The sequence below is a fragment of the Pleurodeles waltl genome, chromosome 9 (assembly GCF_031143425.1).
Source record: "Pleurodeles waltl isolate 20211129_DDA chromosome 9, aPleWal1.hap1.20221129, whole genome shotgun sequence".
Taxonomy (NCBI): Eukaryota; Metazoa; Chordata; class Amphibia; order Caudata; family Salamandridae; genus Pleurodeles; species Pleurodeles waltl.
This window is the reverse complement of record NC_090448.1, coordinates 120,840,429-120,855,849: the sequence shown is the minus strand read 5'-3', so window position 1 is coordinate 120,855,849 and position 15,421 is coordinate 120,840,429. Positions and strand designations below refer to the sequence as shown.

Below are 15,421 nucleotides of genomic sequence, written 5' to 3'. Positions count from 1 at the left end.
ATATCTAAATCTACACCCGTGTAAAACAAAGAAAAATACAGTTTTACCAGCAAAAGTCCCTCAGAAACCTGAATTATTTTGCCCTGTTTTACTAAAATACATTAAAGTTATTGTTATAAGAAAATGCCACTTTTTGTATGGTCAATTCCATTTTTTATTGGGGCTGCTAGTTTTGTTGATTTAGTGCACTAGACCTCTGCTAACCATGCCCCAGTGTGTGTGCTCTGACCCTTCAAACATGTTTAAATTGGCTATACTCATCATTAGCATATTTAAATGACCTATTCATCCCTAGTATATGGTACAAAAGGGTACCAAGGACGTGTAAGTCAAATGTCACTAATAAAGGCCAATACACATTGTGCCACCAGTAAAGTGACCATGTAAAACATGTCTCAATATTTGGTGTGCTGTTGTAAAAATACCAATTCTTCCTAGCAAAATAAACCTTTTGCAAGGCCTAAATCTTCCTTACTAATGCTTATAAGTCACCACTAAGATAGGCCCCCAAATGTCTGTAGGGCAGCGTCTTGCCATTTAGAAAGAAGGACGTGAGCATTTTATGTTTTACATATGTTGGCAATTAAAAATCACCATAAACATTTTTGCTAGAAAAATGATTCAAGGACTCATTGTAATAGTAATTTAACATCTGTATTAATGGTAAAGGCAGATTTTCTATAACTATTTTGAAAATAGCACTTTTAGAAAGTTGTCATTTTCCTGCCTGAGACAAATGTGCCTTTCTGCCAATGTTCAGAGACACCCAGGAGCTGAATGACTTCTAATAGGTTCGATGCGGCTCCCAGAGCTGAGACAAAGTCAAAGAGGTTGACCCTTTCCTGACAGGATGGACATCTGGTCTGTGGCCAGGAACTTAACTTCAAAAGATGACTACTCTGTCATGAGCAGATATAGATCACACCTGGGCCTGCCTCCTCTATTGTCTTTCTAACCAGCCAGACACCATAATCAGTGGGAAAGGACCTGCCCCCAGAACTGGTTTTGAGTGACCACAGGGGAGGGATTGCTAATTTACCTGGCCACACCTCTAGGGTAGGCACCGGAGCTCTGCACAACAGAGAAAGTTCTGCCATCTTAGGTTTAGGTAGCGAGGGCACAGTGGGGCAGTTTACAGTAAAGCACACAAGACGTACAGCAAAGTTGGTTCAGGGCATCTCTGGGAACTTTTACCCTATTGGTTAGGGGCTGGCCAGGAGTTTTCCCACCAACATGCAGGGGCTGGGCATAAATGTGGTAACCCTCAGTGTCCTCTACAGAACACTGCTGGACCTATGGAAGACAGAAGAAGGACTACACTTGCTGTTGTGCCCTGTGAGGAGAACCATAGCGCCTGGACCTCCTCCCATTTATACACAGGGTGAAGGAATGGACACCAAGGGTTAGATATCTAACCTCCGATTAAGTTAGTTAGAGTTAGAGTAGTACTTCAAAGCAGCAGCCATCAGAGTGGCAGTCCTGTTAGAAGCACATCAGTCCTTCTTTGTGTCAGAGTATCCACAGTCCAGAAGTGAAAAGTTAGTGTTCAAGGTTCAATATTTATACCTAGGCCTTCCTTTGAAGTGGGAAAAGCTTCTGGATGTTTCTCTTTGAAGTATCCAGGATCCTGTCTTCCCTCTCCTGCCTCTGGACTAATTATAGAGGGTATGCAGTGGTTTGTATGGAGGCAGGACACAGCCTATTTAAGTGAAGTTAGGGCTGTGCCCATCTCTACCCTCCCATTCTGCCAGTGATGACATATCCAGGTACACCCAAGCTCTCTTGTGTGTGGCCATCTAGGAGGAATAAATAAAAGCCCAATCGTCAGCTACGCTCAGTCTTGTGACCCAGAGTCAAGCTGAAGGCATTAAGTGACTAAGGGGAAAGATGCCATCTTTCTAAATGTGTAATTTTCAAAATTGTAATTTAAAATCGAATTGTCCATGAGGGAGGTTTTTAAACTACAACTCCAAAGACACCAAACATGAACTGGTGACCTGCTCCCATTTGGAAGTTATCACATTAGATGTAATAAGGTGAGTCCAGTGTTAGCCTAAAGGAGAGGTAGGCCATGCAGTAGTGAAAAATGAATTTAAGTGTTTTTCACTTACAGGACATATAAAACTTAAAGGTACATATTCTGTGTTTTAAATACACTGCACCATGCCCTCTGGGCCATTCAGGGTCTACCCCAGGGGTGACTTATATATACTTTAAAAAAGCAGGTTTGGAGTCTTTCAAAAGGTTTATTTTACAAGATCCAAATGGCAGTTTAAAACTGCACAGGCAGGCTGCAATGGCAGACTGAGACATGTTTACAGTGCTACTTAGGTGGGTGGGACAATCAGTTCTGCAGGCCCACCAATATCATTTACCTTATATGCCCTGGGCACAAGTAGTGCCACTTTACTAGGAACGGACAATTAAATTAAATATGCCCAATGGGTATGAATGAATTCTACCATGTTTCAGAGAGAGAGCACCAGCACTTCAGCACTGGTTAGCAGTGAGAACGTGTGCAGAGTCCTAAAGCCAGGAAAAACAATGGCAGCAAAACAGGAAAGTTGAAGGCAAAAGAGTTAGGGAGCAAAGCACACCAAGGATGCAAGGTCTGAAATCCTGCTGTCCTCTAACAAATTGGCAGGAATTCTCCAGTGACTGGACATCCAGCTTGAAGCACAGGCACTAAAACAATCTCCAGAATCCAGCTATAACTTTACATAGTCTCAGGTCCTTCCTTCATTTCATTTTGGTCCAGAGTTAAAAGGAGTCAATGACCAGAGTTCCATATCACAACAATGGTGTCAGGTTTTTTCAGAGAAAGAGCCAGATTTGCACTTATATAGCACTGGAAGTGTGGGCTCTTGTGAATCCTCTAAAATGTGGACATCTACCCCTGTTAAAAATTCCATGTGCATTCTTGCTGCTCTAAGCGTAGGCTTGCATATTATCTATTTTATGATCCATCAGTGAATTGCTACTCAAGATGCATGACATTAGCTTTTTTGAGTGGTAATTATTTTGTATGACAGTCATGTTTTGTCCCTGTGATGTTTTGTTCCTTTTTTGTCTATGTGCTATTTTGATCAGAGCGCTCAATTCTGTAGAGATATAAAGGCGATGATCTGCAATCAACTTTCCTGGCTAAAGGCATTCCTCAAATATGCATTCTTTCGCTCTGCCTTAAATCTGTGGTTGTTTGGATTCTGAATTTGTCTCATCTTTTTCCACAGCCAAGCCACAAAGAGTTGGTATGGCACCAAAATATCATTGTCAACATATCATCTAACATAAATATTGTGACATACATATTTGCTACAAAACATATTGCCCCATTAGAGCTAGCAAAAGAAAACCTACAACTAATGGGATGACATTCACTTGAGAAATATTTGGGATACAACAATTATGTCAGGTGATATTTCACTATACATTATTCTGACATACAGCACCATCAGTTTATATAAGGGGTAAAGTACCTCTTGCCTGACATTATAAGGATACTGAAAGCCACGAAGGAGTTTCATAACCATATAGAGGAATAAGGCAGACTTCTGAGTTCCTTTGTAAGGATATGGACTTTCGAGGTGTCTTCCAATAGCCTTTTCATGAACGGCAGGGGTCACTTTATCCCATATAATACATGGTCACACCATCACCTTCCCCTCAAACCATTTAAAACCCTGGAGGGTAGCTCTTCCATATGAAATAGAGCATGTTTTCGAACATGAAGAATAAAAATAGAGCCTCAAATACAAAATTAAACACATCAATAACATGTTAGATATTTGTTGCAAACATATATCAGAAACAGTTCAATCCAAGTCAGCTTTTTAAAAAAGCTGCAGTTGCTCAGAATGTTTAAAAACATGCAGAAAGATGATACATTTTCTATGTTATCTACAGAGTGCAAAAACAAATGTGTTCTTTCTGCTTGTCAATGTAAGCTAGAAAAATAGAGCAGAAGAAAGAAAAGCAATGTTTCATTTTCGATGCTTTAAAGAGCTGCTTGGTGACCTGACCTGCCTTTCAACTTGGCTTTTGGCTCTGACAGCAGACGTTGTGACATCAAATGCAATAGTTTATTGCAGATGAGTTCTGACAACCTTTTCTTATCATTAGCTGAGTATGTCACAAGTCGCCGATTATAAAGATATTAGAGACGGGCATATAATTAGGAATTGTGGAATCCCAACGTATTATAATCGGATTCTGCCATGTTTTGTCTCACAAACCTTCAGTTTGCAAATTGAGCCAAATTTGTCCCATCATCACTATCTGGCCAGGACTAAGTGAGCACCAGGTTCTAGAGGTGGCTGTGCCCATTTGCCACATAAGCTCTTGTGCGAATGCATTTTTTTAACTAGTCAGTTCAAAGGCAATGAGGCTTGAAATGGTGCCCAAGCATGGTTTAAGGAGTTAAGTGGTAAGCTAATATTTGTTTAACCCAGTGCCAGAACCCGGTCATAAAATACTTATTATTCAGAAACAGACCATTTTAGCTGGTAATGACTTACCTATTCCATGCACCAACATCCAAGCACCCACAGCCATCCAACCATCTAACGAATATGTTTGCTGTACTTGTATGTCTGATGTCTAACTGACGTGTGTGGATGTATCTCAGTAGTCTGCAACTATTTTGTTGCATCTGGGCTAAACATGTGTGCAATAGGTTTCCTATATGCGTAGGCCACCTACAACTAAGTCAAGCCATACATATGTATTTGTCAGAGATTGCTTTCTTCATGTTTTTGCCCACTCCATGCCTTTTAATCCACCCGAGCGTGCTGCACTCTACCCAGTTGCTGTCTCGGTTCTTCTTTTTCACCCATCCACTGTGTTACCATGATCATGTCTTTCTCACCTCTTCCCGACATCGTGATACTATGTAACCCGTTTTTGTGAGCACCCTCCGATCGACTTGTCATTTTTCATGATCTTCTTTTGTTATCTTCCCTTGTTTTCTCTTTGTGCCTTAACCTTCCACTCTTTTCTGCCCCTTTGCGCTCATTTTTTCTTCTCCTATATCTCTATTCCCGGCCTGTGTATCGCTTCTTCTGTTGAGCAGTGGAAAACACAATGTTGCAACCAGAGTCAAAACGATAAACCAACGTAAGTCTTATCTAAGCATATTTACAGCCAAAGGTAAGTATCAAGTGCTAAAAAGGAAGTAAATAATTGAAGTATGGGCAAAACTGCTTCTTATAATGCAGAATAATATGTATTTCCTAGCTCAATGGTAATGATGCTTTTTAAGGTCTACAAAGCATGCCAACCCTATCCTACTTCGAAGATACTAACAGATAAAAAATACCAGGCAGTGCAGTTTTTGGAGACTGGTGCGGATACGTGCTAAGCACCATGGTCACAAATTATTATAGATCTGTCATGTTTAGCACTGATTTTCAGTGTTCGTTAGGTTAGCTGTGCACTCAGATCGCCGTTCAGTACTCATACAATATTTGTAACATTTGTTTCAGGGGCTGGCAGAGAGAGTACCGGAACAATCCCAAAGTTGGCGACATCGTCCCGTGCTGGTTTGTTCATTTCAATGGCACGGGGCTGATTGACGGAGTACACACCGCATACATTGTTCCCTCCCTGTTTAGCACTGTGTAAATCAGCCAAGATTGTATAATTTTGATGGGATTTTGACATAAAATGTCTTTAAGAAATCCATGCCTTTCCTTTAAAATTCCAAGTCATGTATTTGATAATGTGTTCTCTTGGGCAACATAAACATTGCATTTGAACACTCACATCGTGTCTTTTTATTGTCTGAAAATGATTGATTTTTTTCATAAAATGCCGAATAAATCTTGGAAAAGTTTGTTACACTTGTCAGGTGTCCAGCATGCACTGCAAAGTTTAGGATTGTACAAGTCTCCAGTCCCGAGTTGTATATTCAAAATGTTTTATTAACGTATAAAATGTATTAAACATTTATATAATGTCAACAGTATATATTGTAAAATGGCGATACATGCCTGAAAATGATATGTACACATCCGGAGTAGTATATGAACAGTCAACACTTGTTTAATCTTTAAACAAAAATTCCTTAGGGCTGCAAAAATCATAAGAAAATAACATATCACAACCAAGGAATAAGGCTAAAATGTCGGATTTGTGGAGCCCAGCTTGAAAGAGATTTACCTTTGCAACCCACTTTTTTAAGTGATATTTTTTTAAAGTATGCCAAAATTACCATAATGCTTGCGGAAAACCATAATTTGCCTTTCACTTATTTAGACCAATACACAGTGCACGATGTAGGGGATAAAGAGCCATCCTCTATTCTGGCCAAACCTCGCATTCAATGTCCATGGGACCAAAGAGTAAGATGCAAAGTAGCACTCAAACATTATGAAGAAGAGACGGGACGACAACAAAACAGAACCAAAAGCAAAGGATACGCCTTTATAGGTGTCTTTCACATATTGTAGGTTGCTGGGGAGTGTATGGGGGAAATGAAGGCTGGCAATGGAGAGGGGGGTCCGCACTTTCCTTCAGAGGTCCCAATGGGCTAGGATAGGGAGTGGGAGGGGGCAGCCACAATAGGATAGGAATGAGGGAGGTAGGTAAGAGAGTTCTGGAGCATGGCGTAGGTAGTTCTGTGTTGTCAGACTAGAGGGGAAAAGTGGGAGTTGCTTATTGTCACGTGGTCATGTTGATGTAGTGTGGTATTATTGTGTGCCATCCACCAGTTTCAGGAAAAGGGCCAGATATTTTCAAATGCAACTTCCTTGTCCTGAAGTCTGTAGACAATCCTCTCATAGGACGCTCATTATACATCTCAGTTAACCATACATCATGTGTAGATGAATGAATCACACGCCACTTGCGCATTATGCAGAGCTGTGCCGTGGTCAACGCTGTCGATAGCAGCCATCTAGCATGTATCGAGAGGTCAGGAAGGTCAGCAAAATTACGTATGATAGTCAGGGTTTGAGGAGGGAAGATCAAGTACAAGGCTTAGGGTGTCACCTACGTGGACCCAGAGGTAGGAAATGTCCGGGCAGTCACATAGGATGTGTATAATGTTGTAGCCCAGTTGTTTGTGTCACCAGCAGAGCATATGGTAGAGGAGACCTGAGGCCTCAGTTTCTGGGGCGTCAACTACTAGTTTTCTATTGCTTGAAAAAATTGAATTTCATTCTCACCTCCTGTGTACCTCTGTCCAGGTCTGCTAACACCTCCTTCCAGTCATGTTCTGTATATTGTACGCATAAGTTGTTGAAGTGCTTGAAGAGGTGGGTTATCTGTGGTTGGGAGTAGAGATGTTGGACTATCAAGTTAGAGAGGTCTGACATTACCCCCTTATATATTCCCCAGGTCATCAAGTAGTGATGCATGGGATAAGCAGGAATATTCATTGGTTGCAGTCCTAGAATACTATTCAGACAGTGTTGTAGTTGGATGTAATGCCATGCTTGCAATGTAGGCATGTGAAATTCCATCTGGAGGTTAAAGGTTTTAGCTCACCATCATGGGTAATATCGTGTAATGTCAGAATCCTTGCCGTTTCCCAGGCTTTCCATAATAACAGGTGGCCACCCACACGAATATCAGCATTGTTCCAGGCAGGGCCAGCTAAGCGTAATTGTGCAGAGCTGTGTAGCATTTTGTGGGTATGGTTCCAGGTTCCAGATCCATACCACCGTTTGCACCATGGGATTATTGGTCAACAATGTGGGTGTTTTGTGTGGGTAGAGAATATCCAGACCAAGGCTGCTGTGGGTCATGGTGCATTCTAGTTGAACCGAAAGGGATGCATTTGGCGACTTCCAGTCCACTTGTGGATTTCAGGCCAGATGTAAGGCCTGGAAGTAATATTCTATACTGGGTACCGCCAGCTCACCATGCCTCCTCTGCACCAACAGTTTGGAGAAGGACAGGCAGGGTCTCATGCCCCCTATATGAAGTATTTGATACATTTGTCTCCCACCCTTAGGGTGGAAGTGCTGACAAGGAGGGGCAGCAAACCCAGGCATAAGTGAAGCAGAAGTCTTTGACTATCTCACCAGCTTGAATTCTCTCCCACAGGGAGAGATTAAGATGGGTCATTTTCTGGTATACAGTATTAGTTTTAGCTGTAAGGAGGAATTCGCTATCAGAGACCATGTTGTCAAGGTCATCCGTGATAATCATACCAAGGTACTTGAGCTGGCGCTGTTTCCATTGAACTCTGCCAACCCGCCACATCCCCGTTTGTGCTGCCAGGGTGGTTGGACCCACTGGGCCAGAGATTAGCATCTCCGACCAGGCGGTCCAATGAATACCGCCAGCAGTATTATGAGCCGGCTTTCCACCAGGGATTCCGCAGCAGTAGCACCGCCACGAAAACAAAGGCGGAAAGGCTACCGGTGAAAGGAAATTTCTTTCCTCTCACTGGCAGATGACTACCCCCCCTTCAAGCCCAATAACCCCCCACCCCCCATACCAGAACCCTCCACCCCCTCCCACCAGAACAGCGCTCCCTGCACCTCACCCACCGCCCCCCACCCCGGAAAACAACCTTCTAGTACGGCACCCCACCCCCCAAAAACACGCACAGCCACACAGACACCCACATGCACCCCACATACACTCATTCACTCACCCCTCATACACTCATTCCCCAACACTGACATTCACTCATAAGCATCCATACACGCATTCACTTCAACATTTATACACACATGCACTTCAGCATTCAACCATGCATTAAACCATGCATACATGCACGCATACACATACGCATACACACACGCATACAAACATGTTTACAAACATGCATACACACATGCATACACCCTTACATTCACACACGTAGACAACACCCACTCACACATGTACACTCAACACCCCCCACTCTCCCACCCCCCCATCAGACAATCGACTTACCTTGTCCGTCAAGGAGGTTGTCCAGCAGGGAACGGGCACTTCCACCGCCGGCAGCACCCCACCATAAGGACACTGCCAGGCCGTAATATGGCTGGTGGAGTCCTTTTGGCGGGGCGGGGCCGGTGGTGGAGCTGCCCATGCACCTCTGACCGCCAGCACGACTACTGAAGGATTTCCTCCCAAAATTTGGCGTAAATCCTTCAGTACTCGTAATATGGTGGTCAGAAGACCACCAGCACTGGCGGTCTTCTGGCGCGTGCGGCTTTGGTGGTCTTGTGAAAAGACCACCAAAGTCGTCATGAGGGCCAGAGTCTATTTTTGCCTGCCCCTCTGCACCTAAGGCCTCAATTGCTGCTAGGATCTGCCCTCCCGTGGGGCACGACAGATCATGTAGGTCAGTTCCACGATCCAGTGGTCGGTCACCCGCCTGGCCCCGTAGCCGTGAATTGGTTGATTTTTGCTTTTTGGCCAATTTGTATGTTCCTGTCTTTCCCCATCTAGCCATCTAGTCAAGGGATTTCTCGACCAATCACCTGCCTACTCCGCAATAAGGCTCTACTCACCTCCAGGTGCAATAACCTTGGGCAGGTCAGTAACCATAAACAATGGAGCCCGAGAGCCCAGCCCACTGACCAAATCTCCAATAAATAGTGATTACAAGTGTCCAGGAGCACTTCCAGCAACCAAGCAGCTAAGCACCCCACCACTCAATCTTCCCATGCCTCTCCTCAGCGCCCTGGAGCAATGGCATTCCTCAAACATGACTGGGTGAAAGGTTGTCTCACCGTGTAGATGTATATCAGAAGCACTGCTCTCCACTCCCCACTCAGGGAGGCACTCCAGCCACCACCCTTGTCCATTGCCAGAAAGTTAGTGCAGGTCCCTCTTCTGCACAACTCCCATGGCTTCAAGTGTTCAGTTTTTAGGCAGCAGGCTCAAGGATGTTGAGAGTGCCACTGGGCCCACAATGACAGCCAGACACAGCCAACAGGCTGCCAATTGGACTTCGCGAGCCCACACCCCCACAGCACAGTCTCATCGTGAGGCAGAAAAAAGGGTGGTGGGGATATCCCCAGTCCCCAGCAGGTATAAGAGCCCTGAGCCCACAGCAGTCACCACCCAGCATTGCACAGCACTGTCCCCCAAGTGGCCCGAGCACCCAACAAAGCTCCTCACAGGCCTCACAGTATTACTCCATGTCTGCCATCTATATTATCCAGATCACTTACAGCGTCTGCTAGGACAAAACCAAAAAAGGGGGGCCCACCCACTCAGTCTGTGTGTGACTCCTCAGCAGGGGCTTCACTGTTTCCAACATAGGCCATATTCTCAGCTCCCAGTTTTTCCTGCTGTGTATGCCCCCACCTTCACTCAGACTCCCCGGGCAGTCATTCCAGCGCATGTTGCACAGACAGAAGGCTCCAGACACAAGAGGATCCAGACTGCTACTCCAGTTAAGGCCACATCTTCAGAGCCACCAAAGCCCCATCGGCACCACAGGCCTGAGGGACACCGAAACACGGCCATCTTAGACACGCTTTTGCAAGCACAACTCAGCTCCCACCTGGGACCCAATCAGCCACTCCAGCACCTCCAGCCCAGGGCTGCTTGACAAGGACAGCAGGTCGGGCAACAGTCCACAGGTCACTGCGCTGATTCTCCAGCACTGTGTCCTGCCAGCAGGGCCACTCCGTATCACTCTGCCTTTCACTCACGTGAGCAGAGCTCCAGCTTTGCCACTCCTCCTGTGGGACACAAGCAGCAGCCAGAGACAGAGGAATGTGCCCTGTGTGTCCCATGGCCACTGCTGTATTTACTGACCCTAATGACATTGTGGCATGATGGTGCAGGACACTGTTGGTGGGCCGGGGGTTCCCTAAAAGCTCTTGGTCGGCCATCTTGTCAGCCACAGCCCCAATCCCAAATACCTTAGAGACGATTTTCAGTTTCACAAGGGCATAGTGGCCATAATCATCTGTCCAGGTTTTCATTATTGTACAGGGTAGGGCTTTATGAATAAGGATTGTCACTCCACTTTTCCTGGATATCTGAGGAAATAAATGAGATGATGCTGTGGGAGGGGTGTCTAAAGATGTGCAGCCACCAGTCTCATTTAGGTTTTTCAGCCTCTGTTCTGGAGAGGTGAGTTTCTATTTTAAGTGCAATGTGCACTCGTTGCTAGGACATATTCTTATTGAACTTTATATAGTTGGCCATTCCTTTCATATTTAGGGAAATAATGGTGAGGGTGGCGAGACCATGATGGTATGTACTGTGATAGGGGACTGCAAAGTTCTTGGGAATAGAGTAGTTAGTAGTCTGAGTCCAAGTGACAAATTAATGAGAAAGTGTCTGGGGGTGGAGTGGTCCGAGGGACAGGGAGGGAAGGGCAGAAGGCAGTAGTGAAATAGTCAGGGAAGGTCCTCAGGAGGAGGACACAAGGTAGGTAAAGAGTGATGTAGTTGGATACGAAGTTAGGACATTTGTTAAGTGTATGGTGGGGAGGATGAGATTTGTTCTTTCACCTAAACTGTCAGCAGCAAGTCCAGGCTCTCCAGGAAGGCAACCACCACTAGGAGACAGTGGCGAGCACTGACAGGGAATGCTAGTAACACTAATAGTAATATGCAGCATCTGTGGCCTATAGGAAGAGGAAGGGAAGAGATAGGTAGTGTAGGCATAAAAAGTCAGAAAAAGAAAAGGCAGGAGGATGTTCACTTATGATTGGTCGACATGGTGCAGTTGAGGTGAAAGGCTAGAGGGGTTACAGAAGTAGGCACCCAAACCTGTCATTCAGGATGGATAGAAATCAGTATGGGGTTAGGGAGGAAAGGGGAGCTCATGAGGGAAGAACATCACAAGCAGGTACTGGATGCTGAATCTCCATTGGATGAGGAATGTAGGAGCATGGGGCTATCAAGGCTCGCTGACTAGCTAGTAGGGGAGGAAGGGCATTGATGAGCTGTCATAGCATATGGTTAAGTAGAAGTGGGGGCCTAGCATGTTTAAGATGTGCAGAATCGAAGAGTAGTATGGCAGTTAAGCAGATTCCTGATACTATAGTGGGCTAAAGGGGATAGGGACCAAAATTGAAGCATATGAGATCTGGTCAATCCCCCACATTGCTAGTACTGGGCATATGGTGTGGGGTAGTGCTGAACTGTTCAAGCATTTTCAAGTATGTACAACATTGCATATTTTTGCAAACATAGTAAACATTGCCCAAAATAAACATTTGGGGTCAGAAGCGCCCTCTGTAGAACATAATAGCATATCCATTTGTGAGAAGGATATAAGTGGGGGTTGAACTGTAGGCTTTAAATGGGAGGGTAGGTAATCTACAGTGTTGTCATCGTTGGGGGGTGAGGGGTAAGGAGGAGGGGTATAAGGAGGAGGTGCATTAGATGGGTATAGGAAGTACTGAGCAAGGGTGAAAAAAATCTGCTCAATCTTGTGGTATGCTACTTTTCTCCATCTAGTTGCAGGAAGTCATTGCAGAGGGGCATTCTAGATTCTATTCATAGGTGTATGTTGAGGTGGTCGGCTCGGGAGGATGCTGGTTTCAAAAGGGATCAAGATTTGTCCCAGTCCTCAGAGAGGGTCAATTCCTCTACAGTTTTTTCCCAGTGTTGTGATTTCCAAAAAGACCAGGCATAATGTATGCAAAAGGGGTGTTCCTCCGTTAGGGGGCGATAAAATAATGCAAATAAATCTAAGAGATTTCTTTGCAACATTTTTTTGGCACTTTTAACTCCTGCTCAGGGCAGGTGTTAAAAGGAGACACATCATTGTTTACAATGGGCCTCAATGGCATTTGCAAGATTAGCGTAATTTGTTTTTACACTAATCCTCCAAAGCTCCGAACTAGCGTCTAAAATGTTGACGCTAGTTTCTCTAACTACTGCCATGGTGCACTGTATCTGATATACCTATATATTGATTAGGGCCTTCAGCTGTCTGCAGGTGGCTCATCAGGGTTGGGCTTCTGACAAAGAAGAGTATCATAGAAACAACACAAAAATGTACTAAAAAGAACAATGGTTAAAAGTGACATTATAATAAGTTGTATTCTTAAGATCCTGGGTCATGTTAAAAAACACCTAGACAAACAGTATTAAAAGTGACATTATAGGTAAAATGTTGAAATAAGGCATAGAATTAAAACAATGCAAAATCACTGAAATTTACCAGTCATACTTTATTGAGCAAACTATTTCATATACCCTGTCATGCACTGCTTATTACCTCACATATTACATTACACATGACATGTTAAATTACATCATTGATAACATCACTAATAATGTTTCAAATGACATATTTAATGACATCACAGATTGTATAATCCTGTCATTGCAACAGCCTCCTATAGAGTTTGTGGACTTTAAGTAATTAAAAATGCTACATCTGTGCCAAATTTTCTATCATTGACAAAGTAATAATGTACGTAATATTGGCAACATGTTAGTCACATAGCATATCTGTTGAGGCAAGCCCATCTGCGCCTGTCAGCAACCTGATCGCGACCAGCGCCAGGACCCCTGGTCCTGCCAACAGCCGCCTCTACACAGCAGATGAACTCATCGCACTCAACCCAGGATACAACAACACCTGCAAGCAAGCAGCTCCAGGCAACACACACTGTCCCTTCAGCTGCCTCCACTGCTGTCAAACCTGCACCACCACCAAGACCCAGGACCCAGCACAACCCACCCGCAACAACTCACCGAACCCGAAACTCCTGAAGTGCATCCTCCTCAACATCCGCTCCCTCCATAAACACGCCACCGAAATCTGGGACCTCCTCAACAGCTTCACCCCGGATGTCTCATTCTTCACCGAGACCTGGACCAACAACACCTCAGGCTCAGACATCGCCATCCTCCAGGGGTACAAGATCACCTGGAAAGATCACCCCACCCGCCCTGGGGGGAATTGCCATCATCCACAGGTCCAACCTCCGCCTGAACATACACTCTGAAGACTCCAAAGACGCCACTAACCTGATGGAACACCTCCACTTCTAGCTACACACCAGCCCGACATCCACCATCAGGGGAACCATCATCTACTGCCCTCCTGGACCCCACACACCTTTCACCGACTCCATCATGGACTTCATCTCTGCACAAGCCATCTCAGCCAGCAACTACACCCTGCTTGGAGACCTCAACTTCCACCTCAAGAAACCAAAAGAACCAACACCGCATCCCTCCTAGACAACCTCCACAACATAGGACTTTGACAGATATTGACAGAGCCAACACACTCGGCAGGACACACCCTCGATCCCTTCTTCACTACAGGAACCTCTGCTACTTTCAGCCACACCACGGAACTCCCATGGACGGATCACTGATGCATCTACTTCACCTTCAACTCATCCACCCTCACCAGACCCCAACTCCAGCCATCGCATAGAAACTGGGCAGGAATAACTGACGATCAGCTCACCGCCACCCTCGCCATCACCGCACCCACCATTGCATGCAACGATGACCCAAACACCGCAGTACGCACCTTCCACAAATGGATTACCGACTGCACCAACACCGTAGCCCCCCTCAAAAAGAACAACAACACCCACACAAAAAGATCTAGCTGGTTCACCCCTGAACTCCGGGAATCAAGACGCACCTGTCGCCGCCTAGAGAAAATCTGGAGAAACACTAGGCCCGTATTTATACTTTTATAGCACCGCATTTGCGCCATTTTTTACGTAAAAGCGGTGCAAACTTACAAAATCCAATTGTATTTTGTAAGTTTGCTCCGCTTTTGCGTCAAAAAATGACACAAATACAGCGCCAAAAATATTATAAATATGGGCCTAAATCCCCAGAAGCCCACAGCAACTTCAAAGACACCACCACTGCACACCACCAATTCATCACAAACACCAAAAAGAAGGATATCCAAGACAGGATCTCCTCACAAGCACACAACAGCAAATAACTCTTCAACAACATCAAGGAGTTCGCCCTACCCAACAGCGAGACAACAAACATCCCACCCTCACAGGACCTATGCGACAGACTCAACACCTACTTCAACCACAAAATCAAGACCATCTACGAGAGTTTCAACAAGGAGAACCCACATGCAGAACCCCACATCCAATCACCGATGCCAACAAACCCACAATCTCCACCTGGACACCCCTCTCAACTGATGATACATTGAAAACCATGAAGTCCATACACTCTGGGGCCCCACAGACCCATGCCCCCATCACTTCTTCAACAGAGCTGCAGACACCATCACCCCCAAGCTCCACCTCACCAGCAATTGCTCACTAGCTGCCGCCACCTTCCCCGATGACTGGAAACATGCCGAGATCAACTTCCTCCTCAAGAAACCCTTGGCTGATCCCACTGACCTCAAAAACTTTAGGCCCATCTCCCTACTTCTACTTCCTGTGAAAGTCATAGAAAAAGCAGTCAACAGCCAACTCACCACGTTTTTAGAAAGCCACATCATCCTCGACATCTCCCAATCCAGATTCAGGTCAAACCACAGCACTGAAACGGCCCTC

General features: G+C 45.1%; 1 protein-coding gene across 1 annotated transcript in view; it reads left to right on the top strand.

Annotated features, from left to right (window-relative positions):
* LOC138259000 (inter-alpha-trypsin inhibitor heavy chain H3-like) overlaps positions 1–5,815 on the top strand; it is a 554,189-nt gene extending 548,374 nt beyond the window's left edge. Inside the window, exon 23 of the mRNA XM_069206373.1 lies at positions 5,484–5,815. Within this exon, the coding sequence (XP_069062474.1) occupies positions 5,484–5,622 (139 nt within the window). The 3' untranslated portion in view covers positions 5,623–5,815. The remainder of the gene's footprint in view (positions 1–5,483) is intronic.
* The last annotated feature ends 9,606 nt before the right edge of the window (positions 5,816–15,421 follow it).